Source organism: Leopardus geoffroyi, chromosome A1, assembly GCF_018350155.1.
Source record: "Leopardus geoffroyi isolate Oge1 chromosome A1, O.geoffroyi_Oge1_pat1.0, whole genome shotgun sequence".
NCBI lineage: Eukaryota > Metazoa > Chordata > Mammalia > Carnivora > Felidae > Leopardus > Leopardus geoffroyi.
This window is the reverse complement of record NC_059326.1, coordinates 79,960,077-79,979,619: the sequence shown is the minus strand read 5'-3', so window position 1 is coordinate 79,979,619 and position 19,543 is coordinate 79,960,077. Positions and strand designations below refer to the sequence as shown.

General features: G+C 54.4%; 1 protein-coding gene across 1 annotated transcript in view; it reads left to right on the top strand.

Annotated features, from left to right (window-relative positions):
* Window positions 1-19,543, top strand: part of COL4A1 (collagen type IV alpha 1 chain) — a 155,764-nt gene that overhangs the window by 116,600 nt on the left and 19,621 nt on the right. Inside the window, exons 23-41 of the mRNA XM_045482033.1 lie at window positions 125-208; window positions 1,005-1,075; window positions 4,572-4,763; window positions 5,338-5,506; window positions 8,138-8,230; window positions 8,319-8,423; window positions 10,770-10,867; window positions 12,457-12,607; window positions 12,821-12,934; window positions 13,615-13,782; window positions 13,868-13,957; window positions 14,735-14,887; window positions 15,029-15,127; window positions 15,239-15,328; window positions 16,333-16,472; window positions 16,862-16,988; window positions 17,079-17,159; window positions 17,563-17,661; window positions 18,951-19,001. Of these exons, the coding sequence (XP_045337989.1) occupies window positions 125-208; window positions 1,005-1,075; window positions 4,572-4,763; window positions 5,338-5,506; window positions 8,138-8,230; window positions 8,319-8,423; window positions 10,770-10,867; window positions 12,457-12,607; window positions 12,821-12,934; window positions 13,615-13,782; window positions 13,868-13,957; window positions 14,735-14,887; window positions 15,029-15,127; window positions 15,239-15,328; window positions 16,333-16,472; window positions 16,862-16,988; window positions 17,079-17,159; window positions 17,563-17,661; window positions 18,951-19,001 (2,175 nt within the window). The remainder of the gene's footprint in view (window positions 1-124; window positions 209-1,004; window positions 1,076-4,571; window positions 4,764-5,337; window positions 5,507-8,137; window positions 8,231-8,318; window positions 8,424-10,769; window positions 10,868-12,456; window positions 12,608-12,820; window positions 12,935-13,614; window positions 13,783-13,867; window positions 13,958-14,734; window positions 14,888-15,028; window positions 15,128-15,238; window positions 15,329-16,332; window positions 16,473-16,861; window positions 16,989-17,078; window positions 17,160-17,562; window positions 17,662-18,950; window positions 19,002-19,543) is intronic.

The following is a 19,543-nucleotide window of genomic DNA, read 5'->3' as shown; positions in this document are numbered from 1 at the left end:
ATGACCAAGGACACTGCACCGAAGCAGGACGCCATTAACAGTGGCTCCATTTTCTGTTCTGCCACCGTGCTGCGGACACTTGCGTTCTCGCGTGCATGTGAGGACCTCTGTGTTCCCTTTGCAGGTCAGAAAGGAGACAGTTGCCTCATCTGTGACACAGCAGGACTTCGTGGGCCCCCTGGACCACAGGGACCCCCAGGAGAAATAGGTGAGACCCCGGACGTGAGCGGGACCAGGCCAGAGTTTGCTTCTGTGGGTTGGAAATCACACTGAAACGAATCTTACGCCATGAGAGACCACACATCTCTGCATTTAAAACTAAAGCATAAAACAGAAAACTTTTGGTCCCACTTCCAGGATTTGCCTACTTTGTTGAAGGCCATCCGGATGACCTACAGTTTGGCACCAGAGAGACCTTCCAACAAAAGGGCGATAGCATACAGTTCCCTTAGCTCCACAAATTGAGTCCTCTTGAACGAAACGAACAGAAGGTTTCTGGTTAAAACGGTTCCTGGCGTGTGGGTGGGGGCACTTGTCACCAGCTGCTTCAGTGGCTCTTGTCCACATCTGGGGTCGCTTTTCCCCTTCCCGAGTCCACCTTGGGCACGTTCGTTACTACCGCATTGGGAGTCTTCAAACACCATCTGCTTTTATGAAGGTCCCTCTGTGCTCTTGATTCTTTTTTTATTACTTTTTGACTTTTTTCCAATGTTTACTTATTTTTGAGAGAGAAACAACATGAGCAGGGGAGGGGCAGAGAGAGAGGGAGACACAGAATCCGAAGCAGGCTCCAGGCTCTGAGCTGTCAGCACAGAGCCCGACATGGGGCTCGAACCCCCGAGCCGTGAGATCACGACCTGAGCCGAAGTTGGATGCTGAACTGACTGAGCCCCCCCCCCCCACCCCAGGCGCCCCTGTGCTCTTGAATCTTGAAAAGGAAAGGTGTGGGGTTATTAGGATGTGTCTCATCCACGATGTGTCCTACCTCCCTTGTCTTCCTAAAGGTTTCCCGGGACAGCCAGGGGCCAAGGGGGACAGAGGCTTACCCGGCAGAGATGGCCTGGAAGGACTGCCTGTAAGTAAAGCCGTCTGGTTGGAGTACTTAGTAGAAGTAGCTGCCGAGCCAGCTGACAAAGGTGTATGCTGCCGCATTCGTGAGCATGGTTTCTGCAGTGTTATTGGGGTGCTGGCCCAGTGTGGCTGTCTAGAACAGTCTAGAACAGTCTAGAATCACTCCACATGTCCACCCGAGGGTGAGCAGGACTGTTCAGGCCAGAATCCACAGCTCAACCGCCTCTCTCCTCACCTGGCCAGAATTCAGTTGCCATGTCCCTGTGTCCAGGGGCAGCAGCTGCTGTGTGTCACCTCCCCACAGGGTCTCTGGGGGCTCTCAAGACCCGGGGTACCGCGGGGGCCCCTCCAAGCAGCCGCGCTCCTGAGGTCGGCTGCCGACCTTCTGCGTGAGCATTGCCCGTCGCAGCAGTAACTTAAAAACGCGCCGTTTTTAAGACGAGCACTGGCCTGTTTCCTTCGAGGAGTTTGGAACATTTTCATTCTTCGTCTCCCAGAGGTGTTGTTTGGAAAATTCCTGTCACCTGTATCTACCGTGGGGGTGCTTTTCCGCATCTGAAAATGAGATGCCTCTCTCACGTCGATGTGCAATCTTTCAGTTAAATGAAAATCAGCTCCTAAACTTTTCTCGTTTGTTTAAAAAGAAGCCATTGAAGGGAGCGGTCATCATCTCAGACCCTGAAGGGCGCTTTTGGTGCACATGGTCCGCTCTGTCTCTAAAGCGTTTAAACCTGAAGGCCTCGTTCTCATATTTTCTTTGTTCCTCTAAGCTTTGCAAGCATTAATGAGATTCTCCACTTCCTTTCATGACTTTTTTTTTCCATTTTTCCTCTCTTTCTTCTTCTGTCAAAGTCAAATCTTCAGCGTTATCCTTCTTTGAGGTAGCTCTTTAACTTTGCAATCTTTAAGGATGTCGCCGGCAGCTTTTATGATAGCAGGTCAGGACAGAAGTGGGCGTTGACATAGCCGTGAAGCAGCTGGGATTGAGCGATGCGTTTTCTCCTTTTGAAGTTAGATCTTGGGATTCTGCTTCCAGAACGTCCCTGGTGCCTGGGGAGCTGAGTTAGAAGTCACAACTGTTTAAAATATTTCTAAATAAATTAGAAGTTCCCATAACTGGGAAGCCATGGCTCTGGTGGGGATCAAAGACAGAAGAGCTTTGAAGAAGCAGAAGAGGATGCTTTTAACCTCTGGACACGGTCCTTATCTACTTGGCCTTCCTGGAAACTTCCTGCCTTGACTCTGCCTGAAACCCCATGCAGACACCAGCCCCCCAGCCCCCAATCTAACAAACACGGGACAAGAGGAAGAAGGGAGAAGGACAGTTGAAGACAAGTCCTCATGAAGAAGAAAATAAAGAGAATGTACGACGGAACTTCTAATCCCCACACCTTCCCCATTGGGAACTCCGAGCTCCTTTCTTTCTGCAGATGCCAGAGGTTTCTAAAAATTGTTTTATGGGTAAACAGTTTAATCGAGAAGGTAGTAATTTTCCTTTGATTTGAAGCCGTCCCGTGACTCCATGGCTTACCTGGCTCACAGATGGGGTCCTCTTATTTCAAATGTGTCTGGGGGCTGGTGGAGGTGCCCAGGAACCAGCAGAGCATCCCGGCAAGCAGGTGATAATGACAAGAGATGAAATGCTCTGGCTTCCTATTTGATTTAGGTAGCATTTCTGTGACATGTCCTTTTGCAAGCCGAGTGTTTGATTTGGGGACCGAGGGACAGGCTGGCTCCTGATGGGGACCTGAGCGGCTTTCACGGTCATCGGGACGGTCTCTTGAAAGGAGTTTGCTCTTTAGAAGCAGCCTGTGTAGCCGCTGGATCTTCTCTAATTTACGGAGCCAACACCAAGTTTTCAAGGCAGTGTTTGATTCCTCGTCACTTCTCTCAAGAGATGTGGATCCAAAGACCTTTGAATCGCCTAGCATTGAGATGTTCCGGGGCAGGGAAACCACATGAGGTGTCCTCAGATCAAAATGTCACCTTTCAAAAAAGAATCAAGATTTCTTCCTTGAAGGATAGCTGGCGAGGTCACCATTATGAAGATAAAAAATTATATTTCCTCACCCTGTGCTTACAGAAAACTGTATTCCTAGGCTGTGAATCTTCACCGTAAAGGAACACTGATCTTTCCAGGTTGAGAAAAATCTACACCGGTGGTGATTTCTTACACTGGTGTTTATTTTTTACTGGTGAATATCGCTAGGTCATCTCCCCCTTCCTCCAATCCCCCCCAGCTGCAGACATTCAGGACACGAAGTTAGCCTTACGCCTGCCCTCCATGCCCTGAAAGACAGATGGGAGAGAAAGGTGTGCAGACACGCGTTCTTAACAAAGCAGAGCAGTTTCTATAATGAGGACCGAGCTCTGTACCATGGAAACACAGGACACTCATCAGGAAGGGCTCCACAGAGGAGTCTCGGTGTAGCTGGGACTTAAGGATCCACAGGAGCTAATGTTCCCTGGGGGGAAAGTGCTCCAAAATATCACAACCCCTTTTAACTAAATAATGAGTTTTCCACACCCCCCTGCCAAAGTGCTCTGCGTGTTCGTCCCTCACCTGCTATGTGCTTTCAGTCTCTGCCCTGCGCAGTTGGGTGAAGAGTCAGGAGTGACGTGCCGAGGGCCGTGACCCACGGTGGGCGCACGATCGATGGTACCCACTTTAAAACCTAGAGATTGTATGAATTTAGGTCCCGGCCCCTTCCTTTCTTTCTGTGTGCATGTGATTTGCGTACATCCAAGAGCCATTTCCGAGGGAGTGGTGAGAAGGAATTCAAGTGAAATGAATTGTCCCCAGAGTCTAAATTCCGCCAAGTCGGGCAGGGAGGCTGAAGGGCTTTCTTTCTCAGGCCTGAGGGAACAAACACTTGAGATGATGATTTGAAACCTTGTGAGCCCCGGTTCTCAGAGTGGCCAGAGGAAAGACCATCTGTGGGTGTGGGCGTTCCTTGATTTAACTTTCCAGGAACTGGGGAACGTGCTAGGCTGTGTCTCTTGGGAAAGTCCCTTCTGTTCTGCTGACTGCTCACAATGACAGTGATGGAACTGGCCCGTGCTCACACCCAGACTTTGCTCTCCTTGTTGTCTGTCCTGTCTGCACCCAGAAGCCCTCCTCCAGTTCCTGGGCCTAGGACGCCCCGCACTCAGCAGCTTCCGACAGTCGCTAGAATGTTCGTGTGAACGTCAACAGTTGTAAGCACAGGCAGGTTATCTGGGGCCTGCCCTACAACGTGGGCACCACTCCCCCCTCCCCCGCCCTAACCTAGTCTCTGTGCGGGATACTTAGTACAGAGTTTTTGCCAGGTGTTTTCAAGAGGAGCACAAGAAGCGAGGTCAGATCAGGGCTTTGTCATAGAGCTGTTGGCTGCTGCGGAGTGAAGGAGCTGAAATAGGTGACCATTTTTCGGGGAGGTGGCTTCTTGATATCACTGTGGACTGAACCCCGCTCGTGCTGGGTCACTCTGTGGACAGACGCCTTTGCTTTGTGCTTGCAGGGACCGCAAGGTGTGCCAGGGCTGATGGGCCAGCCCGGAGCCAAAGGAGAGCCTGGCGAGATTTACTTCGACGCACGGCTCAAAGGAGACAAAGGGGACCCGGGCTTCCCAGGCCAGCCCGGGATGCCGGGCAGAGCAGGCACTCCGGGGAGAGACGGCCACCCGGGTCTTCCCGGCCCCAAAGGCTCCCCGGTATGTTCATCTCCTCCAGCCTTGGGAAACGCACGTTAGAAGCAGGTCTGCAGAGAACGCAGGAATGAGTTATTTGAATCGCATCTACGTATTTTTGTTTGGATGGGTCGTTGTTACCCATTAACTAATTCAGCGGCTCACGCAGAAGCTGACGGGGGTGAACGTCGGCGTTGATGCTGTTGGCTGGGGCAGAGGGGTGACCATGCATAGGCGTCTCCTGACGTGTTTCGGGCCGCCAGAGAGACATCTGTGTGTCGGATTCCGGGTGTCAGGTGGGAGGTGGCGTTTCAAGTTAGCGGGGTGCGAGACATCCTTGAAAGGTCAGTTCCAGATACAAATACTTCAGTCTTTGAAATGTATCCTTGCGTGGGGCGGGAGGGCGAGTGCCCAGCCTGGACAAGAAAGCCAGGGTCATTTATTAACTGCCAGATGACCCTTGTCGGAGGGTGGGAGTAAATAAATAGCAGGAGCCAGCTAACCCCTGGTACTTATTTACCAAAGACGGTGGAAAATGTGACATGAACATGTATCGGGATGTCTGCTGATAGCGTATCTTTTTCTCTCTGCCGGTCAGGGTTCAGTAGGGTTGAAAGGAGAGCGTGGCCCCCCTGGAGGAGTTGGATTCCCTGGCAGTCGTGGCGACATCGGCCCTCCTGGGCCTCCAGGGTTTGGCCCCATCGGCCCCGTTGGTGACAAAGGACAAGTGGGTTTTCCAGGGAACCCTGGACCCCCAGGCCAGCCAGGTGAGGCCCGAGGTCGCACAGAGCATGGGGCTCGGGAGTCGGGTGTCGGTTCTTCCAGGAGGTGGACGTAGCCCGGGCCCTTGGGTCACGTGGCCGTACCGTCACGTAGAAGATGGGCCAGTCTGGGTGACGTGCAGAATCTGGCTGTAAAGAATTTGACTTCGCGGGTGATTTTCCCTACAATAAGTACATGGTGCCTTCCAGTTAAAGTTGGCCTTTTGTGTGGAAGTGATGTCAACGTGAGCCTGCTTCCCTACGTATTTTCTGTGTGAGCGCTGCGCTGAGCGGAGAGAGTGTGGTAGACGGACAGGCATGACCCTGCCCTCCCGGAGCTCAGTGTCTGGGGTTTGGCAGCATGCACGGAGTGAGGCCAACGTGAGGGTTTCCCACGGGCGTTCTCCCTCCATCCTCACGCCCCATGTGTTCCCAGGGACGAACGGGGAGAAGGGGTGGCTCAGGCCTTGCACACCCCGGGCTCCTGGGAGTGCCTAGCAGAACGTGATTGAGCGTAGAGACGGCATACTGCCGTCATTCCCTAGAAAATCCTGGACTAAGAAGAGGAGAGGCCAGGGACGGCTTGGGCACAGGGGAGAGAAGGAGGAGGGTGTGACTAAGAAACATCACGAAAGTTGTAAAGATGAACAAAAGGACTTCAGATGATTCAAATTGTGTGACTAGTCAACCTTGAACAACGTAGTTACTGGATAGTCGAATGGACCAAAACAAGAACTAGGCAGGAGAGATTTCACAACGGGCGCCCCCTCCCCAGGACCCCCGTGGATGCCTGAAACCCCACGTATGCTGTGTTTCTCCTGTACACACAGACGTGTGGCCCAGTTTCACCTGTAACCCAGGCCCAGTAAGAGATCACCAATGGTACCTCATAGTGAAATAGAACGGTTAGAAACATACAGCGTTCTAAACATTGTGTGAATGTGTTTCTCCCTCAATGTACCTCCTTGTCCTGTACTCAACCCCTCATCTTGTGATGACGGGACAGGACAAAATGCCCGTGGCGAGGGGTGAGTGATGCAGGCGTGTGCGCAGACCTTCTGTGCTGCGTCATCTGGTCCCGGGGCCCCGGTTGACTGCAGGCAGCTGAGACACACAAAGTGAAGCCACTGACGCGGGCGGACAACCGTGTGGCCCTCGCACTCACCAATCTGCTGATTCTGTCACAAGCCATATATCCGGCCCAAGTTCTCTCAGTTCCTATCCCATCGGGAGCTATTACTTCCTGAAGTCATAGGGTTAAGATGCACAAGGTCTTCAGCATGGAAACGTCAGCCTGTCTTTGCTGGAAGTGCAAGTGGCCTAACGTGTATCTTACCGTCGTCATTCTCGTGTGGTGGTGGGGTACCTAGCAGCGGGCTACGGTTCCCTTGATAGTTGTTCTTTGTGTAGCAAGCATCCCAGAAATGTTTCTTTTGTGACTCCTTTGGGGGCAGAGAGATTTTGACCTAGGAAGACCCCCAATCGTGGTAAAGGGACGTCTGATCCGTCTCCCCATAGCCATAGCCCCTAACTCCGCGGTCAGCATCTCAAGTGCTCTTTGAGCTTGCGGGGTCTGGAAACTTGCAGAGTTGTAAAAGGGAATCAGACTCTTCATGGCCAGAAACTAGCATCAGAGAAACCATCTGGGGCAGCCACAGACGCGTCCCGGCAGTGAGGGAAGGAAGGTTCCTGAAGGAGGTGTTGATGGCGCTGTTGGTCAGCTGTCCACATTCTGCAGGGTTCCATCCAGACCCAGTCAGCTTTGGGGTTGAAACCCAGACTTCTTTGATCTGCCAGAGCCCTGTTTACTCTGGTGACATTAAAGGCTTATTCCCAGGGTGGGACTGATGGCAGATACGTGTTGGAGTCAGTCGGCTGGCATTTCCCAGAGCCTTTAGCTAAAGAATGTGGTGGCTGTGCCTGGGAGGCCCTGTATGTCTTAAATTCCGATAGGGCGTGTGAGGAGTCCACGCGGTGTCCTTGGAGGTCACCCCGTGGTGCTTTCCAAGCAGCTGAGCCCTGACCCCCAGTGGATCTCTGAGGCACCAGTGCCTGTAGCACTCACACAGCTCACAGCTGCCTGGCTGCAGTGTTCCAGATCATGCCGGATCGCCCAGTTAGCACGTCCTGGAGGTCGTTTACCACTAGACGAGCATAACTGAGGTCGGCTTCAAAGCAGCTTAGAATTGGTTTTGTCTGATAAATTGAACAGTGAAGTGTTTTGGCTTTGAGTCAGGCTAATTAACAAATTACCCATGGTCATCTCACCTCGTTTCCTAGTTTTGTGACCCTTACTTCGGACTCTTAGAGAATTCATGTGTCAGGTATCTAGGTTCTTCTGGATGTAAATTTTGGGGAAAACAGGAAGAGCTCGCTGTGAAAGATTCTAGAAAAGTAGAGAGAGGAAGTGGAGGGATCCACATGGGGCTTCTCTGTAGGTACAAAGTGTGCTCAGGACAGGATGCAGGCTCTCGCTGTCCTTGCTCAGGACGGGATGCGGGCTGTCACCGTGTCCTCCCTCAGGACAGGATGCGGGCTCTCACTGTCCTTGCTCGGGACGGGATGCAGGCTGTCACCCAGAGTCCTCACTCAAGACAGGATGGTGGCTCTCACTCAGTGTCTGTGCTCTTTCCTCAGGTCCCAAGGGTGAAGCTGGACAAGTTGTGCCCCTACCTGGTCCCCCCGGAGCACAAGGACTTCCGGGGTCCCCGGGTTTCCAAGGACCCCAAGGTACATTTAGTGTCCTAGTTTGTCTGGAGATACAGTTGGGACATTGACACGTTTTTCTCACCCTGATGGTTGGTTTTGCTCACAACAGGTGACCGAGGTTTTCCCGGAACGCCGGGAAGGCCAGGCCTCCCGGGAGAGAAGGGTGCTGTTGGCCAGCCTGGAATCGGATTTCCAGGGCCTCCTGGCCCCAAAGGTAAACCCGGAGGACAAGCCCCACCTGGAGTGGGGCCATAGCTCTACTCATGGCCCACACAGGCCCAGCTGTCGGCACCGAGGGCTGTGGTCTTTCCGTTGGTTTGCACGTAAATTTTAGGAGAGAAAGAGGTGAGGGATACAAACACACTACTTGAAGTAGCGATGTGCCATTAAGGGAAGATTGCCAAAGTCTGGAGGGCGGTGAATCCACCCACCAGGGCGCTGGGTGATGTGGTGCCTCCACGCCGCGGGTGTTGGTCAGGAGGGGCTGGGACCTTAGGGGCCCAGCCGATGCCTGGGGAGCTGACAGAAGCTCTTTGGGGTGTTGGGGGCGCTCTCCTCATCAGTGCAAGAGGTACACAGAGCAACGGCACTGTGCCGGGCTGGGTTTGGGTCTCCGGGAAGGGTGCTGGGGAATGGGAGGGGGCCCCCACAGCACGGAGCCTGGATCCCCACGGGGCTGGCATTTCAGAAGCAGCATTTCTTTCTGAAATCTGGAAGGCAGTGAGAAGGACAAGGTCATGGGTGTGTCAACCCTGCAGGCAGGCCCTGGTGGGGGCACCTGCCATCGTACACCTTGGTGCGGACCGAGCAGGCGCTGTGAGCAGCAAGGGGCACCTCTTTCCCATTTGGGCCGGCATCCTGTCCCCTGTTTTACTAGCCATGTGTGCAGAACCTCATGGAAAGAGCTCTCCAGGCCCCCAGCTTCTTGTCCAGAGGCTCTGCGTGCATCACACCCACTGTCAGGGTTACAGGCCTTCACACTCGTCTGGGAGCTGTGTCACACACGCACACGCATGCACATGTGCACACACATACATGCGCACGTGTGCCCACATGTACACACGCACGCACACACTCATGTGCACACACGAACACACACTCTCATGTGCATGTACACACATGCATGCGCACACATGCCCACATACACACGCGCATGCACACGTGCACATGCACACCCCCCACACGTATACACACACACTCGCATGTGCATGCACGCACGCACACACACGTGCCCACATATATACACACGCACACAAACACGTACACATACATGTGCACACGTACACACACCCACATGTGCACACACATGAACGCACACTCTCATGTGCACGTACACACATATGCATGCGCACGCGTGCCCACACGTATACACATGCATGTGCACTCACATGTGCACATGCACACCACCCACACATATATACACACTCGCATGTGCATGCATGCACACACACGTGCCCACACATATACACACGCACACAAACATGCACACATGCATGTGCACACGTACACACACACGCACTCCCATGTGCACATACATGCACACCCACCAACACGTATACACACACTTGCATGCACACGTGCGCACACGTATACATGCATGCACATGTACTCACATTTGCACACGCACGCACACACACACGCACACACACACAGCGACCTGTGTCAGGCTTGAAGGCCAGAGGCTCTCAGACACCCTCAAGGTCACAGGGACAGTGCCTCGACCTTCTGCCTGTCCATGAACCCTGTTCCCAGTGAGCCCCATCTCACCATCGTGATAGGCAGAATTTAGCATTAAGGTCTCCCAATCAGAGGCTCTCTGCCCACTCGCACGAAGTGGTTTGGAGATGCGGATGCCGGTGGGCAGTTAGGTGCACCGTGTGTCCAGCTCCCCAGTTACAACCGCCCCACAGCACCTGCTTCTGCACGCTTACAAATCCCCGAGCGTCGGGACCCTCCGCATCCCGCGGGATAGACTTTGTGCACAGTAGAGCCCCGGGGTAGCCCTTAGCCCACCAGACCCTCTAGGGTTGGGACCCAGACAGCCTCTGATGCCCCACGCGCCTCCGGTGGTGTGGCCTCCAGTGGCTTGAGAAGCAGTAGTCCCCAGCAGGGCTGCTCAAACTGGACCGTGTCCCGGAATCAGAAGTCCCGCGGAAACGCGCGTCTGCTCTGGGAGGTGTGGGTGGGCCTCTCCTGCAAGGCGGCCCCTACCTTGGCTGTGCTGGGGACTGTGGAGCCAGATGCCACCCTAGGCTGCTTGTGCCCTTGGGGGGGTGGGGCAGGCGGAGAAACCGAGGTTAGCGAGGAAAGGAGGAGGGGAGGGTCGGGGAGAGGCAGCAGGCACGGGCCTGCGGTCCATGGCGCCCAAGCCGCTCTGGCTGGTGCAGGCTGGTGCCCCACCCCGTGGCTGGGGTGGCCTCAGGCTCCTCTTAGAAGCACCTCGGAAGGGCTCCTCGTTGGCCAGTCCAGCCAGTTCAGGGGCGTCTGAGTGAGTGTCAGGGCAGTGAAGAAAGCGGGGACCAGCATTATGACAGTAGTGAGTGTTGACTCTTCAAAACAGGTGTCGATGGCCTGCCTGGAGACGTAGGACCTCCCGGGAGCCCAGGCCGCCCAGGATTTAACGGCTTGCCTGGCAACCCGGGTGTGCCCGGCCAAAAGGTAGGTACTGAGCGTTCCCCGGATTGCTCTTTCCCTGTCCTTGCTGTTCATCAGACACATAAAACGTGGTGCGCGGAATAGAAAGTAAGCACACTGTGTGTGATGGTTGATGTTTGGGGGAGAATCGTACGTCTCGGCTCTGTGAGTGTGCTCTTGCCCGAGTGTGAACTGTATCTCAGCGTACAGTGCGGGTCTTATTGTGAGCGACAGGACAAAGCCGCATGAAGGCCACTGTCCTGAAAGGCGTGATGGCAACCCAGGAGGGTCTAGCTTTACTGATATTCTGGTCCAGTAATTCTTCATGGCGGGGGCTGCCCCGGACTTCGTGGGCTCTTTAGCCACCTCCCCCTTGGCCGCTGCCCACAGATACTGAAGGAGCACCCCACATCCGCCCCCAGTTGTGACAACCAGAACTGTCTCTCTGAACATTATCAGATGTCACCGGGGGAAACATGGCCCCGGTTGGGGACCCCTGGGCTCGAGGGACTTAAGGACTCTCCTGGCCTCAGACATCCCTCTGCCACTTGCTGATACTTGAAATTCTGCTCATTGAGCATAGCTGACCAATTTCACCTTGCCAACAAAAGAGCTGGCCTGGCCTGTTCCTTTTCTGTTAGGAGGGTGGGCAGAGGCCGTGGGGATTGGGTAGGGGTGCACAGGCAGGCAGAGGCCGTGGGGGACCGGGCGACGGAGGCAGCTGTGTCTCAGTGACCCCAGGGGAGCGCTCTCTTCAAACACACCTGATCTCACGGTGTCCCACTCCATCTGTGTGGCTGACGCAGCGCCCCCTCATAAACTGCACTAGATGCACTCGTGAAACACTAGTCTGTGGTGGTGCCATGCGGGTCGCTTCGCACACGTGAGGCCCATGAATTAGTAAATGCAAATGGAATTGGGATAAGGATTTGGCTCATGATTTAAAGTATCGTGCTTTTTCAAAAGTCCCTTGGATTCACTTCCTTCTGTTTTGTGAATTTGCTGCTGGGACGCATGGAAGAACCTCCAGTGGCCACTTCCTCTGGAGGTTGTGGCCACGGTGGACAACAGGGGGGCCTGGCGACGTAGTGTTCCTCGGGCCTTCAGAGTACTTCCTTCGTCGTCAATCATCTGCATTTATCAAAGCCCTTAGATTCATGACATCCTTTCCATGTTTAATTTGAGGTGAAAGCCTTCGCTGAGACAAAAATCTCAATAAATGGTGTCCTGGTCCCATCCTGGAACATTGCCACCTCGTAGGAAGCTATTAGCTGCTCACAAAGCACATTGGGCATTTTGTCCATCACTTGGACTCCACTCCTCACACACACAAAGCGAGCGGAGGGCCGGGGACCCGGATGGGAATCCTCCCCCTGTGACCTGGAAGGCATTCAGCCGTGGGGAGCCTTGATTTTCTTCCTTCATAAAATAACAGTAATAAAAACGAACCACCTCTGATTTGTATTGAAATCGGAAGGGGGATGGGTGCGTGAAGGCTTCGTAGACTTGAGGTTGGACAGCTTCTTACTGACCGTCTGCACTTATGCCGTTGGCCGGATGGAATCCCGGCCTCTCCTGCTGAACGGGCTTCTCTGTGTTTCGGGAATTTCCAGGGAGAGCCTGGCATCGGTCTGCCTGGACTCAAAGGGTTGCCTGGTCTTCCCGGCATCCCTGGCACACCTGGGGAGAAGGGAAACATCGGGGGACCGGGCGTTCCGGGAGAGCATGGTGTTATCGGCCCCCCAGGCCTCCAGGGAATCAGAGGTAACTTCTTCCAGACAAATGTGGACTGTGGTGGATGGAGGCTGGGCCTGTTGGTTTGGTGTCCACGGAGCACCTGTTAGGTTCTCTGCGTTTGTTGAAAGAATGATGAAAATCGCAGACGGTTAGAGCTTACGGTCCTGTGTTGTTGTGGCTGATTGTGGGGGTGGGTCGTATGGTCTGTGTGCCATTCATTTACAATTTCTTCCCATCCAGGTGACCCAGGACCACCTGGATTACAAGGTCCCAAGGGAGCCCCTGGAGTTCCCGGGATAGGCCCACCTGGAGCGATGGGCCCCCCTGGAGGACAGGGACCACCAGGGTCCTTAGGTGATTATCCCTTCCCCACATCCCGCTCCCCAAGGGGAAGGGGCCGGCTCGGGAGCCTGAGTGAAGTGGGGACTAGAGCCCCCTAGTGAATAAAGGGGGGAGGGGGATTCTGTTTTGGGGAGACTGGTCTGATTGCCCCCTTAACCAGAGTTTGTGGGTATCTTTCTTTTCCTCTCCCTGAGCTTGGTTTACGTGCCAGAGAGCACCCCCCCCCCCCCCCCAGCCCCACTTCATGTGTATTCAGTGACATTTTCCTTTAATTCAGAATGACTGGTGTCTCCACCTTACCTTTCTGTGGTGGGTTGGTGGTTGTGGGTAACGTATACTAACTGGTTCTGGAGCCGCCCTGGTCTTCAGTAACTAGTCCCAGAAGGGAGAAGGTGCTGGGGGCCCACGAGTGTAGCCAGGAACACAGCTGAAAAGCAGCTGGTCTTGGGTGTGGACACTGGGGAGGACCCGGGGAGGGGGAGGGGCCTTGGCAGGAGGGAGGGCTCAGTCTGGGACAGTGCTCGTGTGGCTCCCCCGTGGCTCCCGACACGGCTGCCCGAGACGGTGGGAGTTTCCCAGCCCCCTAGGGTGGACCGCACACTCACGTGCCGCCTGCAGAAAGGGATGGCGGGACACAGAAGGGCGCACCGCGGAGCCCCCTGCTCACCGCTCCTGCTCTCCACCCACTGTAGGCCCTCCTGGACTGAAGGGAGAGAAGGGCTTCCCCGGATTTCCAGGCCTCGACATGCCGGGCCCCAAAGGAGACAAAGGGTCCCCAGGGCTGCCCGGCCTGACAGGGCAGTCTGGGCTCCCCGGTCTTCCCGGACAGCAGGGCACGCCTGGCCTTCCCGGCATTCCAGGTAAGCGGCTTGTAAACGCCTGCCCCTGTCTGTCCCTGACTCCCTGCGTCTGCAGTCTGCATTCACAGCCCCTCATCTGCTGCAGGTGCCAAGGGAGAGATGGGTGTCATGGGGACCCCGGGGCAGCCCGGCTCGCCAGGCCCGGCGGGAGTGCCAGGATTGCCCGGAGAAAAAGGTAGGGGCTGGTCACTCCAGAAGAGCCCGTCTTGTGTCTGTGTTTCTGTGTCTGTTGGGAACTCTGGAAGGGTTGAAGGTGCTATTTTGTACCAAGAGGCAGAGGAAAGAAGAAGGTGAAGCAAGGGTCGGGGAGACCCATCTTCCAGTAGGAGCTCACGGTGCCCGTGCCCATGGGGGCAGGGGCTGTGCTCTGCCCCAACCAGAGAGAAGACCGGTTTCCAGATGCTCCTTCACCTGCACAGTTGAGGTGTTTGCTCTTTTTAGAGCCAGTGAGATCTCCCGTCATACAAGGTCACTGGCACGGAGTCCTTAGAATCACATTAGCAACAGGGGCAAATATACAGGCCTTAATTTTTATTTCTTATCTGGTTATTTGAAATTGGCCCCAAAATATGTTTCTAAAGAAATGGACTTTGTGAGACATAAAAAGAGTCTTTTGTTTAGTAGAGTAAGAAAACTCCCCATTGTCTTATTTTGTATAGAATTGAGAGGCACTGTGAACAGGTGAGATAAAGCTTCTTAGGAAAGAGGGGAGATGTGAATTATTTAAACTAATAGTAAGCAGAGTCACATGCATGTTTGAGTTATTCGCAAATAATGAATTCTAAAAACTGGGCTTTACCGTTCATTTACCCAGGGCCCAGATCCTTCCAGTAGCTCAGACGCTTGCCTGGCGATGCTGCCTTCCTTCTTCATTGGCAGCTCTGCCCGCCAGAAGGAGGGCCAGGCCTTGTCACCGCTGCGTCTCACCAGGCGCCTTCTCCTCCCTTTGCAGGGGACCACGGCTTCCCGGGCTCCTCGGGGCCCAGGGGAGACCCCGGCTTCAAGGGCGACAAAGGAGATGTGGGTCTCCCTGGCAAGCCTGGGTCCATGGATAAGGTGGACATGGGCAGCATGAAGGGTCAGAAGGGAGACCAAGGAGAAAAAGGTGAGCAGACAAAGCGAAGGCACGTCCACCTGTCTGACCAGCTCTTCAGTGGTGCACCAGCAACGTCAGACCAGCCTGTGTTTCTGCAAGGTTGTCTTTTAGGCGGATGTGGTCATCATGATTCTTTTCTGTGACCTGCAGGACAAATTGGACCAACTGGTGATAAAGGATCCCGGGGAGACCCTGGAACCCCGGGAATGCCAGGAAAGGACGGCCAGGCAGGGCATCCCGGGCAGCCAGGTACGGAGTGAAGTTCAAGCCCAGGATGCGCCAGGAGCTCACGCTAAGGGAATGTCACCCAGCACTTTTCATAGGCATTAACCTGTTGGGCTTTTCCCTCTGTTCTCCTAGGACCTAAAGGTGACCCCGGCATCGGCGGGACCCCGGGGGCTCCAGGGCTCCCTGGACCCAAAGGATCGGTTGGTGGAATGGGCCTGCCAGGTACATTGGATTCACAAAAGGGGTCTTCTTTCTATAGAACAGAACGTCCCGTCCCCGCGCTGGCGGGGACAGGTCTGCAGGATGGCATGCGTCGCCCCGAGGGCATAGTCCAGGCATGTGCACTTTTTACCCAAGTGCACATCTTCAGTCCTGTATGGTCCCCTGCCTCGGGATCAATGGCACTTGGCTGACACTGTGACCATTACTAAAAAAAAAAAAACTAATAAATCACAGTTCAATCAAATAAAACATGGGCTGTCTACCATCACCTTTCGATCACCTCCAAGTGACTGGCCACCTGGCCACCATCTCCCTGGTGCGGTCTGGCTCCCCACTCGTCTAGGCCAGCCTCCAGTGCCCTTTGGCACCAGCCCAGAAGAGTCCTCTGGGCTCTGCTGCCCCAATCCTGACCTGGCCTCGACTCCCGCGATGGGGCTGGAGAGAGGTGGAGAGTTCCGGCCTCGGGTGGGTCTGGGCTAACACCGCTCCAAACCCACAGGGAAAGGGGAGCCGAGGCAGGAAGCCGGCCCCCTCCCTACGCACGAGGCACGGTATCACTCCATTTGACATGTAGAAACATCTAGCTTGCTGTCTACACCTGCTTGTAAACAGGTTTGGCTGCCAGCATACCTCACGAAACCAGGTATGCATCTGCTTTCCTTGGCCCACCGCACGACCCGTCTGATCCTTCTGGATAGCGGGAATTGATTGTAGAATAAGGAACACGAAAGTCATTTTTCATACTACCGCCAACGTAAATATGCCAAGGAGTTACCGTATGTCTGCTCTGTCTTTGTAGAATGATGGTCTTTAAGAGACAGGAGAGTCACTTCCTAACATGGCACTAATGTGCGGGTGACGGCGTCTGCCTGCGCGACTAAGGGATCGATAAATGCAGGCACACACGTTCCACCTCGTTCTTGGTGGCTGTCAGGGCGCTTTTCCATGTTTAATATTAGCACCCTCCAAGCATGCACTCAGGTGTTAATTGTGTGTGTTTACAGGAACACCCGGAGAAAAAGGCGTGCCTGGGATCCCCGGCCCACAGGGCGTCCCTGGCTTACCCGGGGAGAAAGGCGCAAAGGGCGAGAAAGGGCAGGCAGGCCTCCCTGGCATTGGGATTCCGGGCCGGCCTGGCGACAAGGTAACCATGTCCTGCGTGGACACTGCCCCCTGTGGCCACCTGAGCATCTCCGCACACTTGGTGATTCAGGGTGGTCTCCCCTGATTTACTGCACATTGTCCCTCTGGCCCCCTCTGTGCACCTCCCCTGCCTTGGCAAGAATCTGGAGACTGTCGAGAGGTGGGACAGCCAGCCCAGGGCTGGAAGGGAAGGGTGAGGAGACATGTGTGGAGAAGAAACAGAATTGGCTCTTGTTCTGGGCTTCCCACTTATCCCCGGTTTTCAGACGTGGACTTTAATTCTTCGCTAGAAAGCAGGACGTGGAATCCGTATAGTGTTATCCAGAAAGGGCCCACAGACACGTGCCCGGGGACAGGTACGAAATTAACGGGTTCGATGTCTGCCCACAGGGAGATCAAGGGGTTGCAGGATTTCCGGGAAGTCCTGGAGAGAAAGGAGAGAAAGGAAGCGTGGGGATCCCGGGGATCCCTGGCTCCCCTGGCCCCCAAGGATCCCCTGGGAGCGTTGGCTATCCAGGTAGGTGAGCCGGGCCTCCTTCTGAGCTTGGGTCCAAAGACAACAAAGTCTCGAATTGATGGCATTCTGCTGTCTTGTTTCTTCCTCTAGGAAGCCCTGGCTTGCCTGGGGATAAAGGGGACAGAGGCCTCCCGGGATCGGCTGGCATTCCTGGTGTCAAGGGAGAAGCAGGTAGAGACCTGAGGACACAGGAGACAGAGGACACACGGGGGCCTGTGGGGATGAGGCGGGGGCCACCGAAGCTGGGAGTTTCCCTCAAGGTGATAAGTCGTGGACCCCAGAGTGTCACGGGTTGGCACACCCCTCCACTTTTTAGATAGACAGACCAAGTCTAGAGTCTAGGGGGGCTCATGGGGCCTTTATAAGATGTGGCCCCCAGTCAGGAGCCAGAACCAGAGCTGCTGAACTGGCTGCATTGCGGCTCCAGTAGGTTCTAGAAGCATGTTTGTGTTTGAGGTGCATTCCTCGACGATGCTGGGTATGCACGGGGTAACGGCTCCCGGGGGAACTGTCGGGAATGAGCGTCTTGTCGTGACAGGGTCCAGACCTGACTAATGTGGCTCTTCTCTCTGAGGTCTTCCTGGGAAACCTGGCCCCGCGGGCCCAGCCGGCCAGAAAGGGGAGCCTGGCAGTGATGGAATCCCGGGGTCGGCGGGAGAGAAGGGGGAACCAGGTACGGTGGCTCCTGCTCCCTTTAGAGCGAAATAAATGTTCCTCCGGGGTTAGCATTGCTCAGGGGTTGGTGTCGCTCCAGGGTCGGCATCACTCAGATCTCCAGTCCACGCTGAGTGACCGGGGCTGGGCACAAAGTGGTATCTGTACCACGTGTCCTTATGGCTGTTTATACACTCGTGTGGACGAGGGGAGAGGCCTGGATAAGAAGAGGGGCAGGTCCTGTACTGACGGGCCCGACCCAAAACACCTGGACTCCCCGGGGCGAGTGAGACACACACAGAATGTCCAGGCTGTCCCTCCTCTGCCTGGCTTTTCCCCCTTTAGAGAAAGGATCCTGGGAGCAATTCTTGCCCTCCGATCTGCTCCCATCCTTTGTGGGGGGCTGCAGGTTCTGACGACGAGAACCACATACACGGTAATGCTTGTGTGTAGCAAGAATGACACCTGCGGTCTGAGATGGGTGAGCCTAAGGCAGGGGCGTGGGTGTGGGGGTGTCGCTGGAGAGAAGCCCTGGGGCATCTGCTGCGGGCAGGGCTGGCCCCCTGCTTTTTTTTTTTTAATTAATTAATTTTGAGAGAAAGAGCAGGGGAGGGAAAGAGAGAGAGGGAGAGAGAGAATCCCAAGCAAGCTCTGCACTGTCAGCACAGAGCCTGACTCGGGGCTCGAACTCCCAACCCTGAGATCGTGACCTGAGCCGAAGTCAAGAGTTGGACGCTTAACTGACTGAGCCACCCAGGCGCCCCAGGGTTGGCCTCTTTCTAAAAGTTCGTTGTTTCGTTCTGCACCCCTTATGTTTCTATTGCAAACATTCATTTTCTCATAAAAAATAATTCATAAAAATGCCTCCATACCTCCCTTCCCCCCACGTTCATCCTCCTGCAAGCCCCTTACTCACGTTTCTGGGCTTTCCGGTGTTTGCTGCCCCCCAGTCCCTAATACCACCAGCTCTCCCTGCCTCCCTCGAGAACGTTGTTAGCTGGACAGTCGTCTGGGAACAGCCGATTTGTTAGTGTCTAGATGGTGGTAGAAAATCAGCACTTATTTGTACAGAGCATTTCTACTAAATGCCGTAATGGTCGTGTGCTGAAAAGTATTTAAGAAAAGTGCTAAATTATACACATCCCATCCAGGACTTCTTAGAACAACTGCAGAAACGAGATTTTACTCAGGAATGCAAGGAGCTGATTTCTACGTGGTGGTGTTAAAGAGTCGACAGGGTTTTGTGCTGTACTCGAGGACCAACTGTTTGAGGACATGTGGATGTGACTTCTTACCCTTGTCTTACAGGCCTGCCTGGAAGAGCATTCCCAGGGTTCCCAGGGGCCAAAGGAGAGAAAGGTAACATTCGCTACATGCGTACTTCCTTTCCACTCGCCGCCGACGCACGTGGCCCAGGCCGAGTGGGTCGGGCAGTTGCGAGGAAGCAGTGGGCGGCAGTGACAGGGTGCTGGGTCTGGGGCACACGCCTTCTCCTGGCCCCTGACAGACCAGCATCTGGTGACGTTGTACTTTTGAAAAAGCAGAGGAAGCGTCACAAGAGAGGCCCGATGACCATTTTTGGCCATGACTCTATTTCCCTCCTTTCTTATTGTTTCTTAATAACCTTGAAATGATCCTGGAAGTTTGGTATTTTATTAGTCACGTCTGGGTGGTATGTTGGGAACTAATCATGGAGGAATTTTGTTCCCTATCTTGAAAACTTCAAAAAATAGCGTATCGTTGTATTTCTGTCATTGACATACCGTAAGCTACACGCATTTATAGAGTGCTATTTGATGTCTGTTTCTGATAAGGTTTGATATATGTATAATCTGTGAAAACATCACCACACTCAAGGTAGTGAACATGCCTATTACCCCAGAGTTTCCTGGACTGCCTAA